The sequence below is a fragment of the Bos javanicus genome, chromosome 20 (assembly GCF_032452875.1).
Source record: "Bos javanicus breed banteng chromosome 20, ARS-OSU_banteng_1.0, whole genome shotgun sequence".
Classification (NCBI taxonomy): Eukaryota; Metazoa; Chordata; class Mammalia; order Artiodactyla; family Bovidae; genus Bos; species Bos javanicus.
The window spans coordinates 23,554,962-23,580,852 of NC_083887.1; the positions used below are offsets into that span (position 1 = coordinate 23,554,962).

At 37.2% G+C, this 25,891-nt stretch overlaps 1 protein-coding gene across 2 annotated transcripts in view; it reads left to right on the plus strand.

The window, feature by feature from the left end:
* The window catches only part of PLPP1 (phospholipid phosphatase 1), a 104,464-nt gene that overhangs the window by 27,048 nt on the left and 51,525 nt on the right, over positions 1-25,891 (plus strand). Inside the window, exon 2 of one of the 2 annotated variants that reach the window (XM_061393519.1) lies at positions 9,374-9,528. The exons of the other annotated variant lie outside the window; for it this stretch is intronic. Within the exon in view, the coding sequence (XP_061249503.1) occupies positions 9,374-9,528 (155 nt within the window). The remainder of the gene's footprint in view (positions 1-9,373; positions 9,529-25,891) is intronic. 2 annotated transcript variants of the gene reach the window in all.

Genomic DNA, 25,891 nt, shown 5'->3' on the forward strand with positions numbered 1-25,891 from the left:
AAGAGTAGGAATAATTCTGGAGGTAATAAGCAGTTGGTTGTTGTTGTTCATTCGCTCAGTTGTGTCCAAGTCTTTGTGACTCCATGGACTGCAGCACACCAGGCTTCCCTGCCCTTCACTATCTTCCGGAGTTTGCTCAAATTCATGTCCATTGAATTGGTGATGCCACAGTTGGTAGCTGCCATGAAGGTGGAATGCTATAAAGGCAGACTTTGGGCATCCAGAGACAATAAGGCACTCTGCTGGCTTAGAGATTAAGGACCTTCTTACTCCAGGACAGAAGAGTGGGAAGATTGGAGGTTGGTGAAGGGTAGGAGAGTACCCCCACATTACTTGACTGGCCCTCTTTCTTCCCCGTCTAAGAAGGCTAGTTGCCTGGAGAGAGAAACCAATTCAGGGTTCTAAAATTTGAGGAATGCAACAGGGATAGGTTCTTTAAAGGAAGCAAGCCAAGAGTATTTTTGTGGGGGAATTTTATTCTGACCATTAGCTCACAGTTAAATCTATGTTTACTCAAGTACTTCATAATTGTTTCCTTTTAAGTTAGGGAATCAAAGTTAGGTTTGCTGTGTATTAAGTCTTAGTAAAATTTGTTGGCTCTCAACCTCAGTTTATCTTTAACCCCCTAAATCTGCATTATCCATTATAAAGCCTCTAATTATATGTAGCTATTTAGGATGAAGTTCAGTTCAGTTCAGTTCAGTCGCTCAGTTGTGTCCGACTCTTTGTGACCCCATGGACTGCAGCACGCCAGGCCTGTCTATCGCCAACTCCCAGAGTTTACTCAAATTCTTGTCCATTGAGTCGGAGATGCCATCCAACCATCTCATCCTCTGTTGTCCTCTTCTCCTCCCACCTTCAATCTTTGCCAGCTTCACGGTCTTTTCAGATGAGTCAGTTCTTCGCATCAGGTGGCCAAAGTATTGGAGTTTCAGCTTCAACATCAGTCCTTCCAGTGAACACTCAAGACTGATTTCCTTTAGGATGGACTGGTTGAATCTCCTTGCTGTCCAAGGGACTCTCAAGAGTCTTCACCAACACCACAGTTCAAAGCATCAATTCTTCAGTGCTCAGCTTTCTTTATAGTCCAACTCTCACATCCATACGTGACCACTGGAAAAACCATAGCCTTGCCTAGATGGACCTTTGCTGGCAAAGTAATGTCTCTGCTTTTTAATATGCTGTCTAGGTTGGCCATTAAAATAAAATTAAAAATCAGTCCTTCATTCTCAGCAGCCACAAAGCAAGTGCTTATTAGCCATGCGTGACTAGTAGCAACTGTATTGGACAGTACATTATATTGGACGTTTTCGTCACCACAGAAAATTGTGTTGAACCTTACCCTAAATGAAATTGTTTCTTCTCTCCTCCATCAGACTAATGGTTTTTATTAAAACTTAATCAATTTTGAGCTTTTCTAAAAATGTGAAACTTGAAAGACCCACTAAAGTAATATTCCTTTGCATATTTCATAATTTAAAAGATCAGATCAGATCAGTCGCTCAGTCGTGTCCTACTCTTTGCAACCCCGTGAATCACAGAACGTCAGGCCTCCCTGTCCATCACCAACTCCCAGAGTTCACTGAGACTCACATCCATCGAGTCAGTGATGCCATCCAGCCATCTCATCCTCTGTCATCCCCTTCTCCTCTTGCCCCCAATCCCTCCCAGCATCAGAGTCTTTTCCAATGAGTCAACTCTTTGCATGAGGTGGCCAAAGTACTGGAGTTTCAGCTTTAGCATCATTCCTTCCAAAGAACACCCAGGACTGATCTCCTCTAGAATGGACTGGTTGGATCTCCTTGCAGTCCAAGGGACTCTCAAGAGTCTTCTCCAACACCACAGTTCAAAAGCATCAATTCTTCGGCGCTCAGCCTTCTTCACAGTCCAACTCTCACGTCCATACATGACCACAGGAAAAACCATAGCCTTGACTAGACGAACCTTTGTTGGCAAAGTAATGTCTCTGCTTTTGAATATGCTATCTAGGTTGGACATAACTTTCCTTCCAAGGAGTAAGCGTCTTTTAATTTCATGGCTGCAGTCACCATCTGCAGTGATTTTGGAGCCCAGAAAAATAAAGTCTGACACTGTTTCCACTGTTTCCCCATCTATTTGCCATGAAGTGATGGGACTGAATGCCATGATCTTCGTTTTCTGAATGTTGAGCTTTAAGCCAACTTTTTCACTCTCAAAAACAAATTTCTGATGTCACAAACTTTGGAAATTTGTTTTGTACACTTTTTAGGAGATATTAAACTTACAGCTGTTATGATTTACCTACTTCACATGTGGTAAATCGTCATAGCTCTCAAAAGTTGCAAGATAGGAAAAACCCCAGAAGTACTAATTTCACTGTAGGGCTACTTTTCTGAGAACCTGTCAATCAGGCATAAAAGCCAAAAGATAATTTCTGTTACTTTGTTACTGTTACTTTATTTTTTGTGTTTAACAGACTAGAAAAATAGGCTTTTTTCTTTGCCCTGGTTTCATACAATCTCTATACCATAGATAGGACTTTTTCAGTTAAGTTGCATGTATAGAAATTTTAGGAAGCACAATGAAAAAGGTGTGGATTAAGCATTTTTTAAAGTTCAAAATCAATGATCATGATCTTTTGTTTTATTATGAATATTCAAACATGGAAGCAAATATAGTAGAAAATGAGATTTCTACCTAATTTGTATTAATACCATCTGGAGATAACTACTGAAAAGTTGGTTGTGTATTCTTCTAGGCTTTCCAATGTATATTTGAACATAAATGCAAGTAATTTATTTTATATAAGTGAAATTACACTAAATACAGTGTTTTTAGAGATTTTGCCTACTAAACAGTGTATGTACATACACATATATTTCTGTGTATATGATTCATACTCATGCTACTGATTGGGTTTAAAAATTTTTGCAGATTGTATAGTAGGACATCTGAAGTATAACTATGCTTTGTGTAAAGATAATATACAATTGTAGTGTATGTGCAGCTGCTTTAGCATGATAGTGATCTATCATATGTGCTCAATACATGTTAGTTTCCATTCAGGTTTATAAATTACTACAAGACTAGCAAGGTTGCTATTTAAGAGTCTTGTAAGCTAGGCTGCCCCAATTATTTTAGGTGCTTCTGTAAGAGCAAAGATTTACTGGTGGTTAAGAGACTACATTATGATTTATCCTGTAGTATTCACTGTAAAGTTGTACAGTATGTGACAACATTTTGCATGGGAGTCTTGGAATGAAGTCCTTTGCTAACTGTGAAGGTGTACAGAATGGGTGCTGAGGTTGGGAATTGAGCACTTCCGTTATGGAGTAGCATATGTTACTGTGTGCTTTGTGATGAAATTTCAGGTCTGATAGTTTCTAGAGGTTCTAGAGAAGAGATTAGGAAAAGATGGATGTAGAGCTGATTGTTAATTATTTGTAAAGTCCTATTTTGAAGTATTATTGATTTTTACTCGTGGTTTCATTTTACTTCTGCTTTCCTGCAGGGAATTTATAGACATCAGTTTGGGGTAGATCAGTAAAGAGGATTGAATTGGGGCCCCAACTCCTTTTTTCATTGAGAAAAGAGTAAGGGGTGCTGTTGATAGAAATGCTTCTGCAGTAGCCATGTCTGAAGCTTTGCTTGGAGATAACGCTGGACTATACAGAAATTGCCTCCAGGATTCCAGGAGTTACTGAATCATAAATTCCTTATATAGTTAACATGGGTATATCAGTCTTTTTATCTTTGTTAGCACTCTCTGTTCCCAGTGGAAAACAAGCTTGAGAAATAATTGTTAGACTATAGAATTAGAAGTGCTTCCCTAGCATGTTCTTGGACTTAAGATTGTTATCCAATTTTGTTTCTTTGCTTTTTGTTCTTTTCTTGGTTTGTTTGTTTTAACTTGGGTCTTTGTGGAGAGAAAAATAACTTAAAACTTTTCAAGACCTAAGTTTATAATTATACAGAATTATTATGTGCCACAGAGGCTTTTGCTTGCTTGTTTATTCATTCAGTGTACATTCCTTGAAGTGCTTACTATAAGCGGGATTGTGGAGGGAAGGCTATGAGATAGTAATCTACTCAGGGTGAAGGAAAACTGAAAACTGTATTCTGTAGAGAGTCCAAAGGCTGAAGATAGGGGTGTATGTATATGTATGTAAGAGAAGAGACACACATCCATGTATACAGTATACACATCCATGTATGCCGTATACACATCCATGTATACACAGAGACACAGTCCATATAGTTCTGTAGGAAAAATCTCCTAAACATTTTTAGAACTGTCTCTTCTTCTATTCCCACTGTTATTTCTTTATTTCAACCCTCAACATGTTATATACACTTGTATTTCTTGCCTCTGGACTTTCCTTCTATTCTAAATCCACACTTCTTTTTCCTTTATACAATTTTTATGAGTCTTTTCCCCCACTAAGGCACAGATTGGGCTGGGTGTTTCCTGTCACCCACAGAATAAAGTCCAAACTTCTTAATACATAGTCTCAATATAGATTCTGTGAATAGTCCTTTTATTAAAACCTCTCCCGAGTTATCTACTTTTACTCTGTATTCCATGCTGAGACCCTGACTGGTCTTATCGTCTGCCTTTAGGTTCTAGATAGCTTCTTTTTCCTTGTGTGGATCTGCTCTCATCATTGTCTGCCTTGTCCTCAGTACTTGGAAACTCACTTTGCCCTCTGGCTTCTAGATGGGTTTGATGCGGGGAAGCACTGGAAGAAGAGAGGGGTGTGTTTTTTCTCCTGGCATTCTCTTGCCAAATCCTGTCATGTTGGCCCTCCCAGAGGTCATAGCTCTCCGAACCTTTTAGGCCTACGAATGGTTGCCCCTTCAGGAGGTTGTATTAATATGATCGCTTAGCTTTACCCACACCCTCCATACCTTGTATATAGTCCCTTATTAAGCTCTTCTTAAGTTCCCCAGTTTACTGCTGGGATCCTGACTGCTGCATTGTCACAGTCATCTAAGCTTCAGTTCTGTTTGCAGTTACAGCTGTGTTATTTTCCAGTAGCACTTCTCTCTCTCTTATTAAAAATTTTTTGGTGAGGTCTTTTTCATTCCTTCTCTTTTTTAATTTTTCTGTTTTCTTTTTTTTTTTAAACTGGATTAAAAAGAAGGTTTTCTTCACTGCACATGGCATGTGGGACCTTATTAGTTCCCCAGCCAGGGATCAAATCCACACCTCAAGTGTAGTCTTAATCACTGAACCATCAGGGAAGTTCCTCCTTGCCTTTTTTAGTCTTTTTTTTTTTTTCCTTTCCTGGCACCATGACTGTCATGTAACAGGAATTGAAATGTCTGAGTGAATAAAGTGAGATCTTCAAGAGGATGGACACTTCAATGTGCCTGTGGTATAGCATAATTTATTTAGATGTCTGAAACTGAGAAAATGGGTGAAGGTAGTGGGTACTGAAGTCAGTATAGTCATTTTAATAACATCTAGATTTATATTTCATTCTTTTCAAAAAGTTAACTTAGAACTTGTTTTTCTTTACCTTTGCTTCAGCATACTAGAAATTAACTATAATTCTCTTTAAAATGCATTTTAGATTGATTCCATTGGATTGTTTTGTAAAACCTGTCTTTAAGAAAATATGTACTGTATATAAAATGGGAGCTATTTCAGTTATTACTTAATTGGAGGAGAATGTAGGTATTCATTTATTTGTCTTCCTCAATATAGCTTAGAAGAGATGCACTAACAGCAGACATACAGTGGCTAACAAATGTGTTTATTAGCAGAATTGAGATTTAAAAAAGTGACTTCTCTTAAGAGAATTTTAATTAAGAAAAAAATATTCTAGAGTTATGATTAGGGTCAAAAAATGTTTCTATAGCCTTTATATATTAAGGAAGGAGTATATGTCCTCTGAAAGAGTTTATTTTGAAAAGAATCTTCCTATAACACTACCTTTGATACAGAACTCTATTACTACCCTAAAAAACTACCATTGAAATTAATTTCTGTATAGATAGAAATATGTCATTGCTTTTTAGAGTCGAGTACTCTAGGGGGATGGCTATCCTGTGTGTATGTGTGTGTCTTAGTCTGCTTGGGCTGCCATAACAAAACACGATAAACTCGGTGGCGTAACAACAGAAAACTTTCTTCTCAGAGTTCTAAAGGCTGGGATCCTGAGATCAGGGTGCAAGCATGGTCAGGGCTCTCTCTTCCTGGCTTGCAGATGGCCACTTTCTTGTATCCGCACACGGCCTTTCTTTAGATGTGTGCATGTGGAAAGAGATCTCTCTCTTCCTTTTTTTAAAAAGCCACCAATCTTATTGGATTAGGACCCTACCTTTATAACCTCATTTAACTAAATTACCTCCTAAAAATCCTATCTCCAATTATAGTAAAATTCGAGGTTAGAACTTCTACATAAGAATTTGGCAGGGGGCAGAAGCACTTCAGTCCATTGGAGTATGCATGCATATGCGTGTTTATGTATATAAATCATATGAGCAGTAGAGGAAGTCATTGTGATATATTTAAACTTGAAGAAAGAGATTCGTACTTAGACAATGACAACTCAATATTGAAACTCATTATTGAATTTTCCTCATAATGATATTGTTGTGTTAATGGAGGTGGTATAAGATACTCTCACAGAGTTAAATATGACAATCTTTTTCCTCAGACCTCATTGTCTTTACTCAGTTCTCATCCTCAGTCTTAGCTTTAAAATCCTACATTTACCTAGATATAGACTTGATACTCTAAGCTACTTTCATTGGCTTTTGTATAACAACATTGACTTCTCTTTTCATTCTTGTGCTTAAAGAATGGCCAATGTATTCTGCTGAACGAGACAGACAATAGCCCCTGCCATCTAGAGTGTGTAATCATCTTTTCTTCCTATCTCTCCTGCAGTCTCTTTTCATGATTTCACTATGATTATTAGTCCCTACCTGATTTTTTTTTTTTTTAAATCTTTATTAGTCTTGACTTTAGGCTTTCTGAGAGCTGTTTCATTCTCCTGGCTTAAGTTACCAACAGTTTGCTAACAATTTGCAAATCTCTCTCTACTTCTCATCTTCATCCTGTATTATGTTCCCGTAGCCATTCAGTAAATTTTTATTAAAATCCATCTGTATGCCTGGTCAGGGGATACAAGGGTGATATAGTCTTTGCCTTCAAGTTGTTGACAGAATGCAAAAAGTAATTTAAAATACTGTGTAATGTATGTGTGTCCAAGGTGCCATGGGACAGATAAGTAGGGAGTGCCTGGCTTGGACTTGAAACGAGAGGACAGATATCCCCACCAGAAGGCTGAACATATACGTAGATACCTAAAGTTTTGAAAACATAGTATGTTCCATCAACAACAAATGGTTCAGTTGATCAGAGCTTTAAGGGCTAGATGAGGCTGAGCATTTAAGAAGGTGCCTTTGTCACCTCAAAGGCAATATTTTCAGTACTCAACTAATTTTCTTTCATCATAAACCAGCTCCCCATCCAACTTCACATTTTTGTCAATGGGACTGTCATTCTCCTTACTTCTGAAGCCTGAAGTATCATCTTCAGGTCTGCCTCAACAATTGTGATGAGTCCTCAAGTCAAGTCATTTCGATATTCAAAATACTCTTCCATGCATCTTTTTCTATTTTCACTGTCAGCACACTGCTTATCATTTAATTAGTAGATTATTTCAAAGCTGTATTAATGCTCCCTTTTCTAATTTTTTAAGTTAATTTTTAAAACCTCTTATTTTACCCTGTTACTAACCCTGTACAAAAGAGGACAGTGATATTTTATTTCCTCCAGGACAAATCCTTTTTTAGGCCAGTATTTTAAAAACATGATTCTTTTTTTAAACCCCCACATCTCAACCTGTCTTCCTCCCATGAAAAACCACACAGTTGCAGAATTATGAGTAATCTGCATAAACGAAGATTTTGTTTCATTAGCATTGAGATTTTATTATGAACACAGCATATATTTTATATTGAACAAACTTTTTCAAAGGATAGTTCCCCTTCACTTAAGTCATCTTCCTTGTCAGAATTCTGTTAATTTAGCCCATCACTGGCCTCCATGGGAGGCACTATATGTATACTGACTCTAGGAACAGACAGCCTGTGCTGTAATCTTGGTTCTGATACTTACTAGTTCCAGCAAGTTCCCCCATTTCTTAAAGCCTCATAAAAATTTTATGTGAAAAAAGGGGGAAGTGAAATTATCTTTAAGATTAATCAAGTTAATCTTTAGAGCCTAGTGCCTGGCATGTGTGAGCACGCAGTACACATTTGTTATAAAATGTTATGTACCTTGGGAACTTCTCTCTGGTTCTCTGTGCTCTTGTTGGTGTGATGTCATGCTGCCCTTGCATCCCTCTACTACTAAGTGCTTTCCTGAGTCCCTTCCTGTTGCCTGTGATTTATGTGCTGTTTTAAGTTCAACTTAGTTGCCTGTTCTTTAATAGTCTTTTCTGACTATTCCAGTTCACGTTGACCTCTGAATTCCTATAGGGCCTTTTATACCACTTTAGAAATTAATCTTTTTTTTTTATGGTGTTCCTTTTAAAATTTACGTACAGTAAAATTTACTTTTTTGGGTACAGTTCTATGAGTGTTGACAAATGTTTAGAGTTGTGGAATTACCATCACAATCAAGATATAAAACAATTTAATCATCCCTCAAAAATCTGTCTTAGTGTTATTAGTTTCAAAACTATTTCTTGAGTATGCATTCTGTTTCCACATGTACAATTTAGGTTCTTGAACTGAGTGCCTGTTTTACACTATTGTTCCCTCTATTATGGCATAGCCTTGTGTCAAGGATATAGTAAATAGATGCTTAAATGTTTAAATTGTATAAAACAAAGCCTAAAAGTGTGATAAATTTAAACATGCTAAGAAGCTACTAACTTTATTTAACTTCTCTTTGGTCTTTCATTTTATTTGGGTGAAAATTTTCAAATGAACATTATTCCTATATAGCTTGTTAAAGTGATTTTGGAGTCCTGCCAGGGCTAATAAAAACCATCTTTAATTTGTTTTTGGAAAATAAAGGGCTTGTTTCTGTCCTTACAGTTTCTATTTTTTCTACCCCTGTTAATTTAAATTTTAATATGAAACAAAATTTTGTATCTTTTCTCTCTTCCCTGGGGGTTTCTTTTATTGACTGTCCCTAAAATCAGAGGTCAACGCAAATAAGAGAATTTAAACTTGATAAAGGTGGGGCTGATACGGACAAGCTAATGCTGCATGGTTGCCTCCTTCCTGAGTCTTTGATATAATGGAATAGTGATCCTTTTTCAGAAATGGCAAAATATAGTTAAAATTTGCATCCCATTCAGTAGACTTTACTTCCTAATGAAGTGAATTGAATTTAACCACGTGTATCTTTTTTTCCCTTCCCTAACAGCTTCCATGCCTATGGCTGTTCTAAATTTGGGCCAAATAGATCCATTTCAGAGAGGCTTTTTCTGTAAAGACAACAGCATCCAGTATCCGTACCATGACGGTACCATCACAACCACTGTCCTCAGCACAGTGGGACTTGGTTTACCCATTTCCTCTGTAAGTAAATTAATAAGTAGGTAGTGATGGGTTTGTTGTGCTGGAGACTGTATGAAGTGATCGAGTTGGGGTGGGGGTAAATCCATAGTATTGTCTTCACCGGTGTTGATGTGGTAAGTGATTACTTGAAGAATATACCCACTGCTTCAGTCCAGGGCAGTATTTCTCCAGTTAAAGAGAGATATTGCCCCAGACAACTCGATGCCATCATAAGGAATTATAGAATGATTATTTTAGAATGAAGAATTCATTTAAGTCATTTGAATCAACCCTTTTCAGTATACAAGTAAAGAAACTTAAACCCAGATACTTGCTCAAGCCCAGTAAGCTATTTTATGGCAGAGCTGAAACTAAGATTAAGTTTGTTTTATCATATTAAATGGAAATTGAGCCCATAAAAAAGGAGAGAGATTTATTTGTTAAATTTGAGAAAACAGCTCATCAGAAAGAGTGTTAATACATGTGCAAAAGCAAGTCCTCAGAATATATCAAAACTATATCACTTTTTAAAGTTGTACTGTATTTTAGAAAGGTCATCAGTTTGTAAGTTAATATTGGGTTTCATTATGTTAGGCAACTGGAAACTTTCCTTCTAGGTTAAATTTCACAGACTAGCTTAAGACTGGCACTTAAGGTATTGTGCTTACTTTCTTTATCCTTGTCTCTGATTTCTGCACTTTACCGTATGTCTCTCTGTGTGAGCTGGAATTAGATGAGAAGAAGCAAAGTGAAGGTTTACCTCCTTGAGTGTCTTGAACCGTCCAGCAGAGATCATGCCATACTTCTCTTTTAATCACTGTCTCTTGTCACTTGCCTTCCCCAGGTAGTTGACTTAATTTTTTTTATTGTCTTAGCAGACTCTGAAGCCTTGTTTTTCCACAGTAGGACAGACTGGCTCCCCCCACCCCCTATTTTCAAAGAAATATTTTCCTCTTTTTGGTATTCTAATTGCTTTCAGATTAATTTTTAAAAATCACTTTACTCTCTTTATTAATGTCTGAGGGAAAAGACAATTCAGGATAAGTTTGGGGGTTGAATTATTTTATCCTATATCTGTAAAATTTGAGATTTGGCAATGTTTAGGAAGATGAAGGAGATCATTTACTATAGATATTTGAATTTTTCTCAAGTTCTTTGTTTTTGGCATATAGTTTGAAAAAATCATATTTCTTTAGGTGACTGTCCCAAAGGAGGTAGATTAGGCCCAATTTTTACTTTTTTGAGTAGCTACTTAGATGGCAAAAAAAAAAATTGCTATGAAGAAGAAAGAATGGATGGGTTAATGTGTGTTTTTTTTTAATAAACTGTAAAAATAATCTATAAGTAAAGTGTTGTATAAGGGCTTCCCTGGTGGCTCAGACGGTAAAACGTCTGCCTGCAGTGCGGGAGACCCAGGTTTGATCTGAGTCAGGAAGATCCCCTGGAGAAGGAAATGGCAACAACCCACTCCAGTACTCTTGCCTGGAAAATTCCATGAACGGAGAAACCTGGTGGGCTACAGTCTTTGGGGTCTCAAGGAGTCAGACACGACTGAGTGACTTCACTTTCTGTCTTTCTTTCTTTAAAGTGCTGTATATGGCAAAAGTGACCGTAAGTGCCCTGTACTGTAGGAGGACAGTGGTGTTTTTTGGGTTTTATGGCGTGGCAAGTCTCTTGTGCCACCTTTCCTGTACTAGTCCAAAACACTGGTATCAAAAGGGCCTGTTGCCCACACTTGAAGAGTTCAGCTCCTTTGTTTCCATGTTGACATAAGTGCTGTGCTGCCTTTTCCCAGTTTACTCCCAGTCAGCACAAGGCAGTAAGCTTTGCTAGGGTAGGAATGGTCTGTTTTGCTCCATTTGTATCCTTAGTGCCAGGCACATTGCTTGGTATGTAATGGGTGTTTAATAAATACAGATAGAAATATTTAATTCCATTAAATGGGAAATGGAATAAGATTGTCAATTATGTTTAATAATAATTACTACCATGAAAATTCAGATTAAGTCTTTGGAAATACAGTGTGTCTTCAAGTCATGTCTTAGCATCAGATGCCTCATTAAAATAGCTTTTCAAAAGCTATTTTGAAAAGAATGGGATAGTATATACTGAATATGTAATCATGATTAAAGGTATCTTAAAATATGGGAGAATGTCTATTAGAATGAAAGACGGTGTTAAGGAGCTTCATTTCTTAGGTTGGAAAAAATTTTATTTCCTTGTTTATTTATTCCGATGTGGAACTGTACTTTTTCCTGCATTGTTATGAAAAGGTCTGCTTTAATCAGTTCATGTATTCCAGCACTCTTTCTCTATGTAACTGTCACAAAATGAAGTAGTATAAGATGCATCCCTAAGTAATTTGTTATAATCACAGACATTTTCTTTGTTTAAAACAACTTTTTATACTACCTTTGGAAGAGATAATGTGTAAATTTGACATATTAAGTATTTGTTGTATATCCATTTTACAGAACACTTAAAAATATTTTGATAAAATTTAATATATTGGATGAACCTAAAAGAAAGAGAAGTTATGTAAATATTGAATATATACTGCCAATAGTGAAAACTAAAGCTCAGTTAGTTTCACATTAGCCAAGCTTACCAAATTCCACTGCATTTCCAAATGCTATGGCTTTTAAAAGGATTCATAGGGGGAAATATCTGCTCATGAAATTTTCTTTTTAAAAATAGTTTCTGGGAATGTTATGGAATACCTTTGCTGAGGTTAAGTGGTCCAAGAACTGCTTCACTGAGTATAGCTTTATTAAATTAGTGGACATTATCTTCTGACTTTTCTACTGCATGTATCTTGACAAATCTGCAGGATTTGAATGGATTAAATATTACTCCTGGATGGGAATTCTGATTTTTGAGATCCTCTAAAATCTCTTTCTAGTGAATTATATGTGATAAGGAGATAATTGAAATGAAAATGTTCATTTTGCCTCCCACCAGGAATTAAGTCTTCTTTAGTTCAGTTCAGTCACTCAGTCGTGTCCAACTCTTTGCAACCCCGTGAACTGCAGCACGCCAAGCCTCCCTGTCCATCACCAACTCCCAGAATCCACCCAAACTCTAAACTTGCAGCCAGAGTTACACCTCTACTATTACTACTTTTTAAAGCAGAATTGACATAATTTTTAAATTTGTTAAATATTGAACTGGCAAAATGACCAAATATATTTTTGATGCATGCAATGAGATTAACATACAGTTATGTTAAAACATATGAAAAGGTCAAATTTATCTTTTTCATTAATTCCTTTTTTATAGCATAGGCAAAATGTTTCTTTTTTTAAAAAAATAAACCTTTCATCTCTGAGTACATGAAAATACTAGTCTGATAATGTCTGTGTTTTTCTGTTGTGGACCAGCAAGTTTGAAAGTAGAGTATTCAGTATGACTTATTTTGGGCATGTCATCTGTCATACTTTAGGTAAAAGTGAAGACATTGTGTTGATATTTCATACATTAATTTTCCTCTTTCATAAATACTATTTTAAAAACTCTCGCTGGGGATGTTATATACTCTACCTTTTTAGGTCCTAATGAATCGGTTGAACTGATGACATTTTCTTGAAAATTTTTTGTAGTTAAAAGTGAATTTGCAGCTTGGATTTGTCAGTGAGTTTTTAGACAAAAGTATGGTCCATGAAAGAAATAATAAATTGTACTTAATTAAAATATTAAAATTAAAAAATTCTGCTCTGTATAAAGCTACACACTGGAAGAAAATGTTTTTAAAACATATATCTGATAATGGAACTCTTAAAGCACAACAGAAACAAACAATCCAGTCAAAATGTGGGGAAAAGATCTCAGTAGACACCTTAATGCAGAAAATATAGAAATGGCCAAGAGGCATGTAAAAAATGCCCCATATCCTATTTCTTTAAAGAGTTGTAAATTAAAACAACAGTGAGTTTCCTCTGTACATTTATTATAATGGCTAAAATCCAAAACAGTGACAACAGCAAATGCTGTAAGGATGTGGAGCAGCAGTTCTCAATCATTACTAGGGGAATGTAAAGCCATGTTGAAAGACATTTTGCAGTTTCTTACAAAACTAAACATAGTCTTACTATAGAACTCAAGCTCCTGCATATTTACCCAAATGAGTTGAAAACTTATGTCTGTATAAAAGCCAGCATGTGATGTTTATAGTGGCTTTATTCATAGTTGCCAAAGCCTGAAAGCAACTGAGATGTCCTTTAATAGGTGAATAGATAAACTCTGGTACCTCCATACAATGGAATATTACTCAGTGCTAAAAAGAAATCAGCTATCCAGCCATAAAAAGACATGGAAGAACCTTAAATACATATTGCTAAATGAAAGAAGCCAATCTGAAAAGGCTACCTAGTGTATAATAACAACCATATGACTTTCTGGAAAAGGCAAGACTATGGAGATAATAAAATCAGTGGTTACTAGGAGTTGGTGGGAGGACAGAGGAAGAATGAACAGTTGGAGTACAGAGGATTTTTAGGGAAGGAAACTGTTCCATATATTGTAATGATGGATTACAATTATAATTACATATTTGTTATAACAAAAGCAGAGACATTACTTTGCCAACAAAGGTCTGTCTAGTCAAGGCTATAGTTTTTCCAGTGGTCATGTAAGGATGTGAAAGTTGGACTGTGAAGAAAGCTGAATGCCGAAGAATTGATGCTTTTGAACTGTGGTGTTGGAGAAGACTCTTGAGAGTCCCCTGGACTACAAGGAGATCCAGCCAGTCCATTCTAAAGGAGATCGGTCCTGAGTGTTCTTTGGAAGGACTGATGCTGAAGCTGAAACTCCAGTACTTTGGCCACCTCGTGCAAAGAGTTGACTCATTGGAAAAGACTCTGATGCTGGGAGAGATTGAGGGCAGGAGGAGAAGGGGACGACAGAGCATGAGATGGCTGGATGGCATCACTGACTCGATTGACGTGGGTTTGGGTGAAATCCCGGAGTTGGTGATAGACAGGGAGGCCTGGCGTGCTGCAATTCACGGGGTCGCAAAGAGTCGGACACGACTGAGTGACTGAACTGAACTGAACAGGACTGTACAATACAAAGAACAACCTTTAATTGTAAACTGTGCAGTTTAGTTTATGTATCAATATTGGTTATCATTTATAACAAATATACCATACCAATAAAAATTTTTTGAAATAGAGGACACTAAGGGTGGTAGTTGTAGAGAGGGAGTATATCTTTTACTTCTGGCTCAGTTTTTAAAGTAAACCTAAAATTACTTTAAGAAATAAAAGTATATTAATCTTAAAATTTTTGAAAAGAAAAAAATTATGTTCACAATGTTTGGTGAAATGTCAGTGCTCTTTGTCTAAATAATATTAGTAATGATTGCTACAAGGAATTATCCTCATAGTGAATAATTGATACATTGTTGCTAGAAATAAGATTACTTGATAAGATATAAAAAGTAAAATTTCAGGGCTTTGCTTCATATGTTTCACCTGTTAACTCATTTTATGAAAGTGTTTGACAGTATCTGCTGCTGCTAAGTCGCTTCAGTCATGTCCAACTCTGTGCGACCCCATAGACGGCAGCCCACCAGGCTCCCTTGTCCCTGGGGTTCTCCAGGCAAGAATACTGGAGTGGGTTGCCATTTCCTTCTCCAGTGCATGAAAGTGAAAGTGAAGTCCCTCAGTCATGTCTGACTCTTCGTGACCCCATGGACTGCAGCCTACCAGGCTCCTCTGTCCGTGGGATTTTCCAGGCAAGAGTACTGAAGTGGGGTGCCATTACCTTCTCCATGACAATATGTATCTAGTGAAGACTTAAATTTAGAAAACATGATAGTACTTATAAATTCAGTGTAAGTTTTCAGTTTTTATAATGAAAAAAGCAAAGAGGCAACTGAAATCTTGTCACAATCTTATAATTAAAAAAAAATACATGTGGGATATCATTTAGTTCATTTTTTGTAAAGGACCATTACCATTTCAAGTTTTATTATGTAATAGACCTATATAATCCATTAACTTCTTTTGGCTCTCTGAAAAATAATGAGTTGAATTCATAAGGATCTTTTAACAGTGAAGATTTTGTCTAAATACAGGTTCACCATCCATTATCCAGAACTCTTTTAGTCGGAATTTTTTGAATTTTTGAAAGGTTATATGATTCACACACCTTATATAATGCCTTCAGCAGGGTTTAGAACAGTACCGTATATCAAAGATGTTAATTTTTAAATAGTGAAGTAAGACTAGTCAAAATAAGTGGGGTAAATAAAGGCTAAGGCATTCATCTGTTCAGGTTAAGTTTTGCCATTAGGTAAGTTCAGGTTAGGTTTTGGTCCCAAAATGTTGTAAAAGAACTAGGGTTTTGAGGTCTTTGGGTTTTAAAATAAGGGATTGCAGGCCTTTTAATGAAAGCTGATTTAACATTGTTTATTACTTAGTCCTATTATCTAGTTACTTTAAACAAATATTTGAAAATCCTAAAGTTAAAAGTGTAGACTTAGAACTGTTTATGTGAAACTAAACTCATTTGTGAATGGAGTGCAGGGTTAGTGATGTAAGCCATAAAAAATAAACATGTCCAGTGCAGTACAGTGAATTTTTTTTTTTTTTTTACTACCTTATTCAATAATTGTGGCGTATGAACAAAAGTATTATCCTGTAAAGAACATCTTGGTGTTCCCTTGTAGTTACTAAGAGCTTATATTGCCTATCTGGCTTTCTGGAAAATAACTTAATATTCTAGCCAAATTATTGTGGGCTCCATCTTTAAATAAGAATTTTATAAAGCTCTCCACCACTTTTGTCAATTATCTTTACCCTTCCACATTTAGAGTGAGAATGAGGTAACATTTTAAAAATGGCCACTTACTGTTTTATCATGAACCTGTGTTTCTAACATGACAAGAAACAAAATGCTATTTACTCGCAGAAATAAAATCTTTTGTGTTCTTACATCTGTTTTTGGATTCTGAACGGTCAACACCAGTTCAAAGTGTGGGATTAAGGTAACCTGCTTTCAGAAGGCAGTTCCCAGTTGCTGCCTCTCTGTCACCAGGGAATGTAGCTGGTTGAGTGTTGTTAGTCGCTCAGTAGTGTCCAACTCTTTGCAACCCCAAGGACTGTAGCCCTCCAGGCTCCTCTGTCCATGGAATTCTCCAGGCAAGAATACTGGAGTGAGTTGCCATTCCCTTCTCCAGGGGATCTTCCTGACCCAGGGGTTGAACCCAGTCTCCTGTTTGTGCACAGATTCTTTACCATCTGAGCTTCCAGTGAGCAGCAGTGAGGAATCTTTTTTAATCAGACTTTCCAAAGGCTGTCTTGGCTTAGAGGGCTGGACTGGTATGAGAGGTGATTTAGTTTGGGATCTTATTAAATCTAGGGGAATATAAGCAGAGGTCACTGGCAGGACATTAAGTATGGGGTCTAATGATTCACTGATTTTCTCAATAAAGGATGTTGTATTTTTGAAGCACATTTGCACCAATCATATATTTAGTTAAATAAGCATGTTTTCAATCAGATACATTCTTATACTTGAGTGTTAGTCTTCTGATATACCTAAAAGCATCCTCTTAGAAGCTAGCAACGTTTGAGAGAAAAATGAGATTTCTTTCAAATTAATTTCTCTGTAAGTTGGGGGAGTATGCCCGGGTATTATTTTAGCAGCAGATTTCCTGTTTTCAATGTGGAGAGTAACTGTTCTGTGGGATCCAGAAAGAAATCGTTGGACAGGGAGATGGAAGGAGCAACTATGAAGGTACCTATAAAATTTTGCTTGTTCTCTAAGATTATAATTGAGTACTCACTGGTTTAGAATTTTTGCATATGTGGTATTGGAAGGCTGTGTTTGTTCTGTCATTTATTGAGTGTCTTTTGTGTCTGAAGTACTACTGTGTTATAGATTCTTTCCTCGTAACCACTCTCTGAGGTTGCTAGGTAATTCTTTTTTTTAGTTACTAAGAGGCCAAGTTGGGATTTTAACTCCACCAAGTCTATTTACATTCTTTTTGACAGGCCCTCATTGTCTTCATTGTGGTGTGGGTCTGTTTTGCTTAAAGTAGGTAAATCCAGTGAATTCTTTTGTTTTGGTTTTCTTTTCATTGTTGTAAGTTACGAATGAGTCAAATTCCCATTTGAATGCAGAGTTCCAAAGAATAGCAAGGAGAGATAAGAAAGCCTTTCTCAGAGATCAGTGCAAAAAAAAGTAGAGGAAGATAATAGAATGGGAAAGACTAGAGATCTCTTTAAGAAAATTAGAGATACCAAGGGAACATATCATGCAAAGATGGGCACAATAAAGGACAGAAATGGTATGGACCTAACAGAAGCAGAAGATATTAAGAAGAGGTAGCAAGAATACACAGAACTATAGTTAAAAAGATCTTCATGACAGAGATCATACCACAATGGTATGATCACTCACCCAGAGCCAGACATCCTGGAATGTGAAGTCAAGTGGGCCTTAGAAAGCATCACTATGAACAGAGCTAGTGGAGGTGATAGAATTCCAGTTGAGCTATTTCAAATCCTAAAAGATGATGCTGTGAAAGTGCTGTACTCAATATGCCAGCAAATTTGGAAAACTCAGCAGTGGCCACAGGACTGGAAAAGGTCAGTTTTCATTCCAACCCCAAAGAAAGTCAATGCCAAAGAATGCTCAGACTACCTCACAATTACACTCATCTCACATGCTAGTAAAATAATGCTCAAAATTCTCCAAGCCAGGCTTCAACAGTATGTGAACTGTGAACTTCCAGATGTTCAAGCTGGATTTTGAAAATGCAGAGGAACCAGAAATCAAATTGCCAATATCCGTTGGATCATAGAAAAAGCAACAGAGTTCCAGAAAAACATCTACTTCTGCCTTATTGACTATGCCAAAGCCTTTGACTGTGTGGATCACAACATACTGTGGAAAATTCTTAAAGAGCTGGGAATACCAGACCACCTGACCTGCCTTCCTGAGAAATCCATATGCAGGTCAAGAAGCAACAGTTGGAACTGGACATGGAACAACAGACTGGTTCCAAATTGGGAAGGGAGTATGTCAAGGCTGTATTTTGTCACCCTGCTTGTTTAACTTGTATGCAGAGTATATCATGAGAAATGCTGGGCTGGAGGAAGCACAAGCTGGAATCAAGATTGCCAGGAGAAATATCAGTACCTTAGATATGCAGATAATACCACCCTTATGGCAGAAAGTGAAGAACAACTAAAGAGCCTCTTGATGAAAGTGAAAGAGGAGAGTGAAAAAGTTGGCTTAAAGCTCAACATTCAGAAAATGAAGATAATGGCATCTGGTCCATCACTTCATGGCAAATAGATGGGGAAACAATGGAAACGGTGAGAGACTTTCTTTTCTTGGGCTCCTAAATCACTGCAGATGGTAACTGACCTGCTTGCATCTTCACCAATAACTACTATATGTACATATTCAACTCATCCATAGCAAATGCAGCTGATGCTATAGTGACTATAGTGAAGTCGCTCAGTCGTGTCCAACTCTTTGCAACCCCATGGACTGTAGCCTACCAGGCTCCTCTGTCCATGGGATTTTCCAGGCAATAGTCCTGGAGTGGATTGCCATTTCCTCCTCCAGGGGATCTTCCCAACCCAGGGATTGAACCCGGGTCTCCCGCATTGTAGACAGACACTTTACCGTCTGAGCCACCAGGGAAGTCCAGCTGATGCTACTTTCAAAATAAATCCAAATTTGACCACGGTAAGACCTGTACCATTACCTATAAGTCCCTCCCCAACTCAAGCCTATATCTTGAACAGAGTAGTAGGAATTCAGTTAATTGTTAAATAATTGAATTGAATGATTGCTTCTTTATAGAGAAAATGCCAAAGATAGAGAAATCTCTTTGAGATCTTACTTTCTCTAGTTGAATTACAATGTCCCTTAATGTTGACAAAAATAACAGTTATTTTTACATCTTAAGTTTCCTACATTCTTAAGACTTTGGTTATGGATTGAGTTCCTTAACCTTTTGGTCTATATATTGAATTGTGGTCAAATGTAGTTAATGTTAAACTGTTTCAGAGTTTTTCCTTTCAGATATGGTGATGTGTGCTTGTGTGCTAAGTCGCTTCAGTCATGTCTGACTCTTTGCGACCCTGTGGACTGTAGCCCGCCAGGCACCTCTGTCCATGGGATTCTCCAGGCAAGAGTACTTGAGTGGGTTGTCATGACCTCCTCCAGGGGATCTTTCCCACCCAGGAATCGAACCCAGGTCTCCTGCATTTCCTGCATTGCCAGGCAGATTCTTTGCCACTAGTGCCACCTGGGAAACCCAGGATATGGTGATAGAATTTACAAATAGAAAAAATGTTCTGGCTTCAGTTTATTTTAGTTATAAATTGTTAAGCAGGTTGAAAATAATTATTCTTCTGTTTTAAAAACCCTGCCTGTAGTGAAGATTAATATTAATGAAACACACTCATAAAAGCACTACATGTGATTTGAGTGTATGTTGTATATACAGTGATGCTGTTAAGTGTTTACAACTGAAGAAATGCGTTTGTGCTGTGTGATAGAAGAATGCAGTAGTCCCAATTTTCTTTCTTTTAACACTTATCTCAATTCTCCCTTTATGGCTCTTGTTTGTTTGGTGTAGTTCAGTAATTATTTTTGTTTCTGGTCCATTCCTTCTGTTTCCTGAACTGCATTTTATCACATACCCCCATGTACCCTAGTGCATTTCAATTCATGCATGAATGGGGCAGAGTAACTTCACAGGTTTTCTTGAATAGTCACCACAATTTCATTCTTTTAAATATAAGCAGGAGAAAAAAATAAGCCATTGCCATATTCTTTTTACTGTCTTATTAAATACGATTATTTTTTAGGTAGCCTCTAGTATCTTTTGACAACTTGGATTTTCAAAATTGACTTTTTTTCTACTTGGAATTTTCCCCATTGGTAAATAAACAAATGACCTAATAGAGAAGGTAGACTAAATACACAACCCCCCTCACATACCTGCTTAGCCTAGGGGAACAGTCAGATGGGAAAGATAATCATAGACACATTATCCTACTGTTTGACTTGTACCTTTGGGTTCTTTTGGTTTTTGGTCTCTCTCTATATCCTTCCCTTCTTGTTCATGCATTAGGAAAAGAATATGATCTGTCATATAGTTCACAAATGGCCGTCGTCCATTGTGGTCTGTTTGAGGTCTTTTGGTCTCCTAGTAGGGTGTTTCCATCTTCCCAGGCTGTTGAGGTGTGGTACCAGACTTTGCAGCAAATCTGGAGATGCCTAACATCTTTGTGTCAGGATTTCTCAGGCTGTTGCCTACTGCTGTTAGCTCTGAGGCAATGGAACCCTCAAATATTTGCTATTAATGACTCTACAGCTGCATACCACTCTCTCCTGGACAACTGATAGGTTTTATGTATACATAATGGAATACTGTTCTGCAATAAAAAGGAACAAAATGCCAATCTATGCTATACCATGGATGAAACTTAAAAATATTTCTGGAGGCATTTGTGTAGTTTTCAGGGGAAGAGTTCCCTTCACATGTAAAAAAGTTTTTAACCATAGTTTCTCAGTTTTGCTAGACATTCTGTCCCCAATCTTTTTAACACAGTTGTTAGCATTAATATTATGGTTTCAAGATCCTGATTATTTGTGCAAGAGGAAGTTGAAGAAGATGTTGTGTGACTGTGATCTTATGTTGTCTTTTCCTGTCTCTGGTAAAAGGATGGAGAAGTATTCTTGTGGTATTTAGTTTGAGGAAACAATGAGTTACATATCACCACCTCTCTTTTGAACCATTACAAATATTCACTTACAGAAGGTGGAAGGCTATATTTATTTGTGGGCGAGTGTGAGTTTACTTGGAATAGAATCTAATTCTTAAATGGGCTAATATGATTAGCCACTTAGGCATATTAAAAAGCTGAATGTAGGAATATAAAGTGGTACAGCAGTTTGGCAATTTCTTAAAAAGTTAGACATAAACTTACCACATGACCCAGGCATTCCACTCTTGGGAGTCTACTCATTTGAAATGAAAATAATGTCCACACAAAGACGTGTACATGAATGTTTTTAGAGATACTAGTCATAATAGACAAAAACTGAAAACAACCCAAATATCCATTAACTGGTGACTGGGTAAACCAAATGTAATGTATACATATAATACCATACTGTTTGGCAATAAAAAGAAAAAAAATACATGTTACAAGATGGATGAACCTCAAAAGTAAAGATCAAGGGTAGGATGAGAAAGGGGCGACAGAGGATGAGATGGTTGGAGGGCATCACCAACTGAATGGACATGAGTTTGAACACACTTTGGGAGATAGTGAAGGACAAGGAAGTTTGGCGTGCTGCAGTCCACGGGGTTGCAAAGAGTCAGACATGACTTAGCGACTGAACAGTAACAACAACAAATGATATAAACCACTAGCAAAATACCACACATTGTATGATTCCATTTTTATGAAATGTTCAGAAAAGACAAATCTGTGTAGGTACAGAAAACAGATGAGTGGTTGCCTGCGGTTGGTGGTGGGAACAAGGGTGGAATGCAGATGGGCTCATGGGAATTTTTTGGGTAATGGAAATGTTCTAAAACTGAATTGTGCTGATGGTTGCACAACCCTATACATTTACCAATATCATTGAATTATGTATTTAGAGTGGATGAATTTTTTGGTATATAAATTGTACCTCAATTGTTTTTTAAAAGGAAATGAAAATGAATTTTATAAACTAAAGTATTAAGAGAAACATTACATGACAAATGCAGTCATTTGACAAATGAAAAGGGATTGTTTTAGAAATGTAATCTTTCAGGTAAAAGGAAAAGTGTATTTGATTTGAAGAGGTAAAAGAGTAAATGGAACCCTCCATTTTTGCCCTAAAATCTACAGTAAATGTCAAAGATAGCATCACATATCTTTAAATTTTTGCATTGATCTACACATTTGTATACTATGCTGGTAGAATAAATTGGTGGTTAAAACAACTTTTCTGAATAGCTTATCAAGGACCTTAATGTTTATATCCTTTGGCCTATAATCTCACATGAAAATATATTCTAAGGAAATAATTAGAAATGCAAAAAAGGATTGGTTTTTAGAAATGTTCATTATAGCTTTATATAGGGCAATCAAACAATAACCTACATGCTCTCAAAGTAGGGGGAATGGTTATAATTGTTAGGCTTTGTTGGTTGCAAGGAGCAGATCCTTCTATGACCAGCTTAAGAAAAATTGACTTTTGTTGAAAGCATACAAGGTGCTTTAACAACCCCTAAATAGCAAGATCAGTGCAGCCCTTTGGTAGCGGGGAACCAAAGCTGCTTTCACCTTTTCTCAGTCTCCAGTCAGACTAGGCACTTCAGTTTTCTTTGGAGACCTGCTTTGTCTCAACCTCTTCTGCAGCCAGTCTTTCTTGTGCATGGACCAGTGCTGTTTGCCAGCTCTGAGTCAGTCTTTGTTCCAGTTCCAGATTTTCCAGAGCAGGACTCTGGACTAGCTCATCATTTTCAGCCCTAAGTGGGTCAGTGAACAACTGGTGATTTAGTCTTCCTCTCCATCCTTCTTGGTGGGGGAGGGTGTGGTCTGCATTCACGTTTAGTTATTTAGTGAAAATGAAACTATGCAAAACCTAACAAGCTTTTTTTTAATCTTAGGTTTTGTCATATCTGGGCTTCACTGGTGGCTTGGTGGTAAAGAATCCGCCTGCTAGTGCAGGAGACGCAGGTTTGAGCTCTGTGTGTTATTTCCTGAAGAAGGAAATAACAACCCACTCCACTATTCTTGCCTAGGAAATCCCACAGACCGAAGCCTAGTGGACTATGGTCCATGGAATCACAAAAGTCAGACATAGTGACTAAACAACAAGTGACTTTGTAATACATCTCATGGGTTTATATGAGAGATTGCAAATATTAGTATTAGTTTAAAATATTTCTGAGGCCTTCTGTAATATAGTCTCTTAAACTCTCAGAAGGATAGTGTGCATTTGTGGTAGATTCATGCTCTTTTTTTTAATTATTCCTCGTTAAAACCTCTGTGATCTGGTTTCCATCCCTTCTTCCTTATTGAAACCACTTTTACTAAGTCTGGCAGTTGAAAACCCATTGGACACTGTGGACCAATCACCACCTCCTGAAATGCAGCCTTCAGACTTGGCCTCAATGATACTGCTGTCTCCTGACTTTCCCTCCCAGCCCACCAAGGCTGCTGCCTCAGTGGATCCTCTTGCTGTGCTCATCCCTTTAATATTGCTGTTGCCTCATGCCTCCCTTTTCAGTTCTTTTTATTTCATGTCCGTCTTCACAGTTTCTTTTTCTTTTTTGGCTTCAGGGATACTTTATATTCCCAGATCTCTGTCTCTATACCAGACGCCTTCTATTGAGATTCTGACTCTGATAACCAGCATCTTTTTGAACATCACCACTTAGAGCTTCACCAGTTCTTGTTCTCTTTTGAAACTTCATAGCTCTTTGCATCTGTTTATTCTCTGCTGACATTATGTACTGTGCCTTATTCAATTTTGTATTCCTTGTATGCTCTCACAGAATTCCTTGCACTAGAGATTCACTTAATATTTGCCCACTTGAATATTCCTGTTTTTAAAAATGGACTAACTATACTTGTTTGTGATTTTGTTTGCCATAGTTTTTTTTCTACATCTAAGAATAATTTCTTTTATGGTCCAAGGGAAAAAAACAATGTTAATGGATATGATTAAGAACATATTTCAATACAGTTGGGTCTATTAATACACATTTTTCTTCAAAATAAGGCCTACTGAGTTTTGGACATTTAATCATATGGATTTAATTTCTTTACTGCATATCATTTCTTCCTCTAAGAGAAGTGCTAATTGAACCTTCAACCAATTCAGAAATATGCATTGTAGACATTGCAAGTTTCCATTATTATGTATAAGTTAAATGAATTCTAGAAGTGGTGGTTCTTTGTAAATATGAAATAAATTTGCTTATTAAGCCAAGAGTATGGTTATTGGTTGAAGGATGAGCATTTAATTATTACTTACAGCTGGCAGCAATTAAAATTATAGATCTAAGTATTAACCTCCATAGTGTGTACTGCTAAGTGCAAAAATTTATGCTGCAAACTGTGGTATTTGTATTAAAGACTTGGGAATTTCACCCCTCCCTCTGCATGCAGACTATTTGGTAAATCTGAGTATAACCTGAATTCAGATATGATAAGTAGTATAAGGGATGGTTAGCAAAGTCAGCTCTAGTTTAATTTTTTTTTTTAATGTTGCATTTACTAGAAATATAGCTTTGGGAACCTTGTGAGCATCTTTAAAAAAAATTCTATTTATATATTTTATTTTTGGCTGCACTGTGTCTTCAGTGCTTTTGCATTGGGTTTTTCTAGTTGAGGCAAGTGGGGGCTCTTCTTCCCTGTGGCCTTTCACTGAGGTGACTTCGCCTGTTGAGGAGCACGTGCTCTAGGCGTGCTAGCTTCAGTAGTTGTGGTGCACAGGCTCAGTGCACAGGCTCAGTTGCTCCGAGGCATGTGGAATTTTCCCATGGGAAAATGGGAATTGAACCCATTTCCCAGGGAGTGAACCCATGTCCTCTGCATTGCAGGCGGATTCTTATCCACTGTACCACGAAGAATGTCCTCATTGTGGTTTTGATTTGTATTTCTCAGATGATTAGTGATGTTGAGCATCTTTTCAATGTGTCTGTTGGCCATCCATACATCTTTTGGAAAAATGTCTGTTCAGATCCTCTGGCATTTTAAAATCAGATTTTTTTTTTTTTTTGATGTTGAGTTGTATACTTTATATATTAACCCCTTACCAGGTATAGCATTTGCAAATACCTTGTCCCATTCGGTAGGTGGACTTTTTGTTTGTTGATAGTTTCCTTTGTTACGCAAAGCTTTTCAGTTTTATGTAGTCCTGTTTATTTTTGCTTTTGTCTCCCTTGCCTGAGGAGACATATCCAAAAAAATGTTGCTAAGACTGATGTCAAAGAGCTTACTGCCTATGTTTTCTTCTAGAAGTGTTATGATTTCAGGTCTGACACTTAAGTCTTTAATCCATTTTTATTGTTTTGTGCATGGTGTGAGAGAGCATTCTTTTGGTGTGAGTTTGATTCTTTTTTCCACAGTTTATTGTGATCCACACAGTCAAGCCAATAAAGCAGAAATAGATGTTTTTCTGGAACTCTCTTGCTTTTTCGGTGATCCAGCTGCTGCTGCTGCTGCGTCACTTCAGTTGTGTCCGACTCTGTGCGACCCCATAGACAGCAGCCCACCAGGCTCCCCTGTCCCTGGGATTCTCCAGGCAAGAACACTGGAGTGGGTTGCCATTTCCTTCTCCAACGCATGAAAGTGAAAATGTTGGCAATTTGATCTCTGGTTCCTCTGCCTTTTCTAAAACCAGC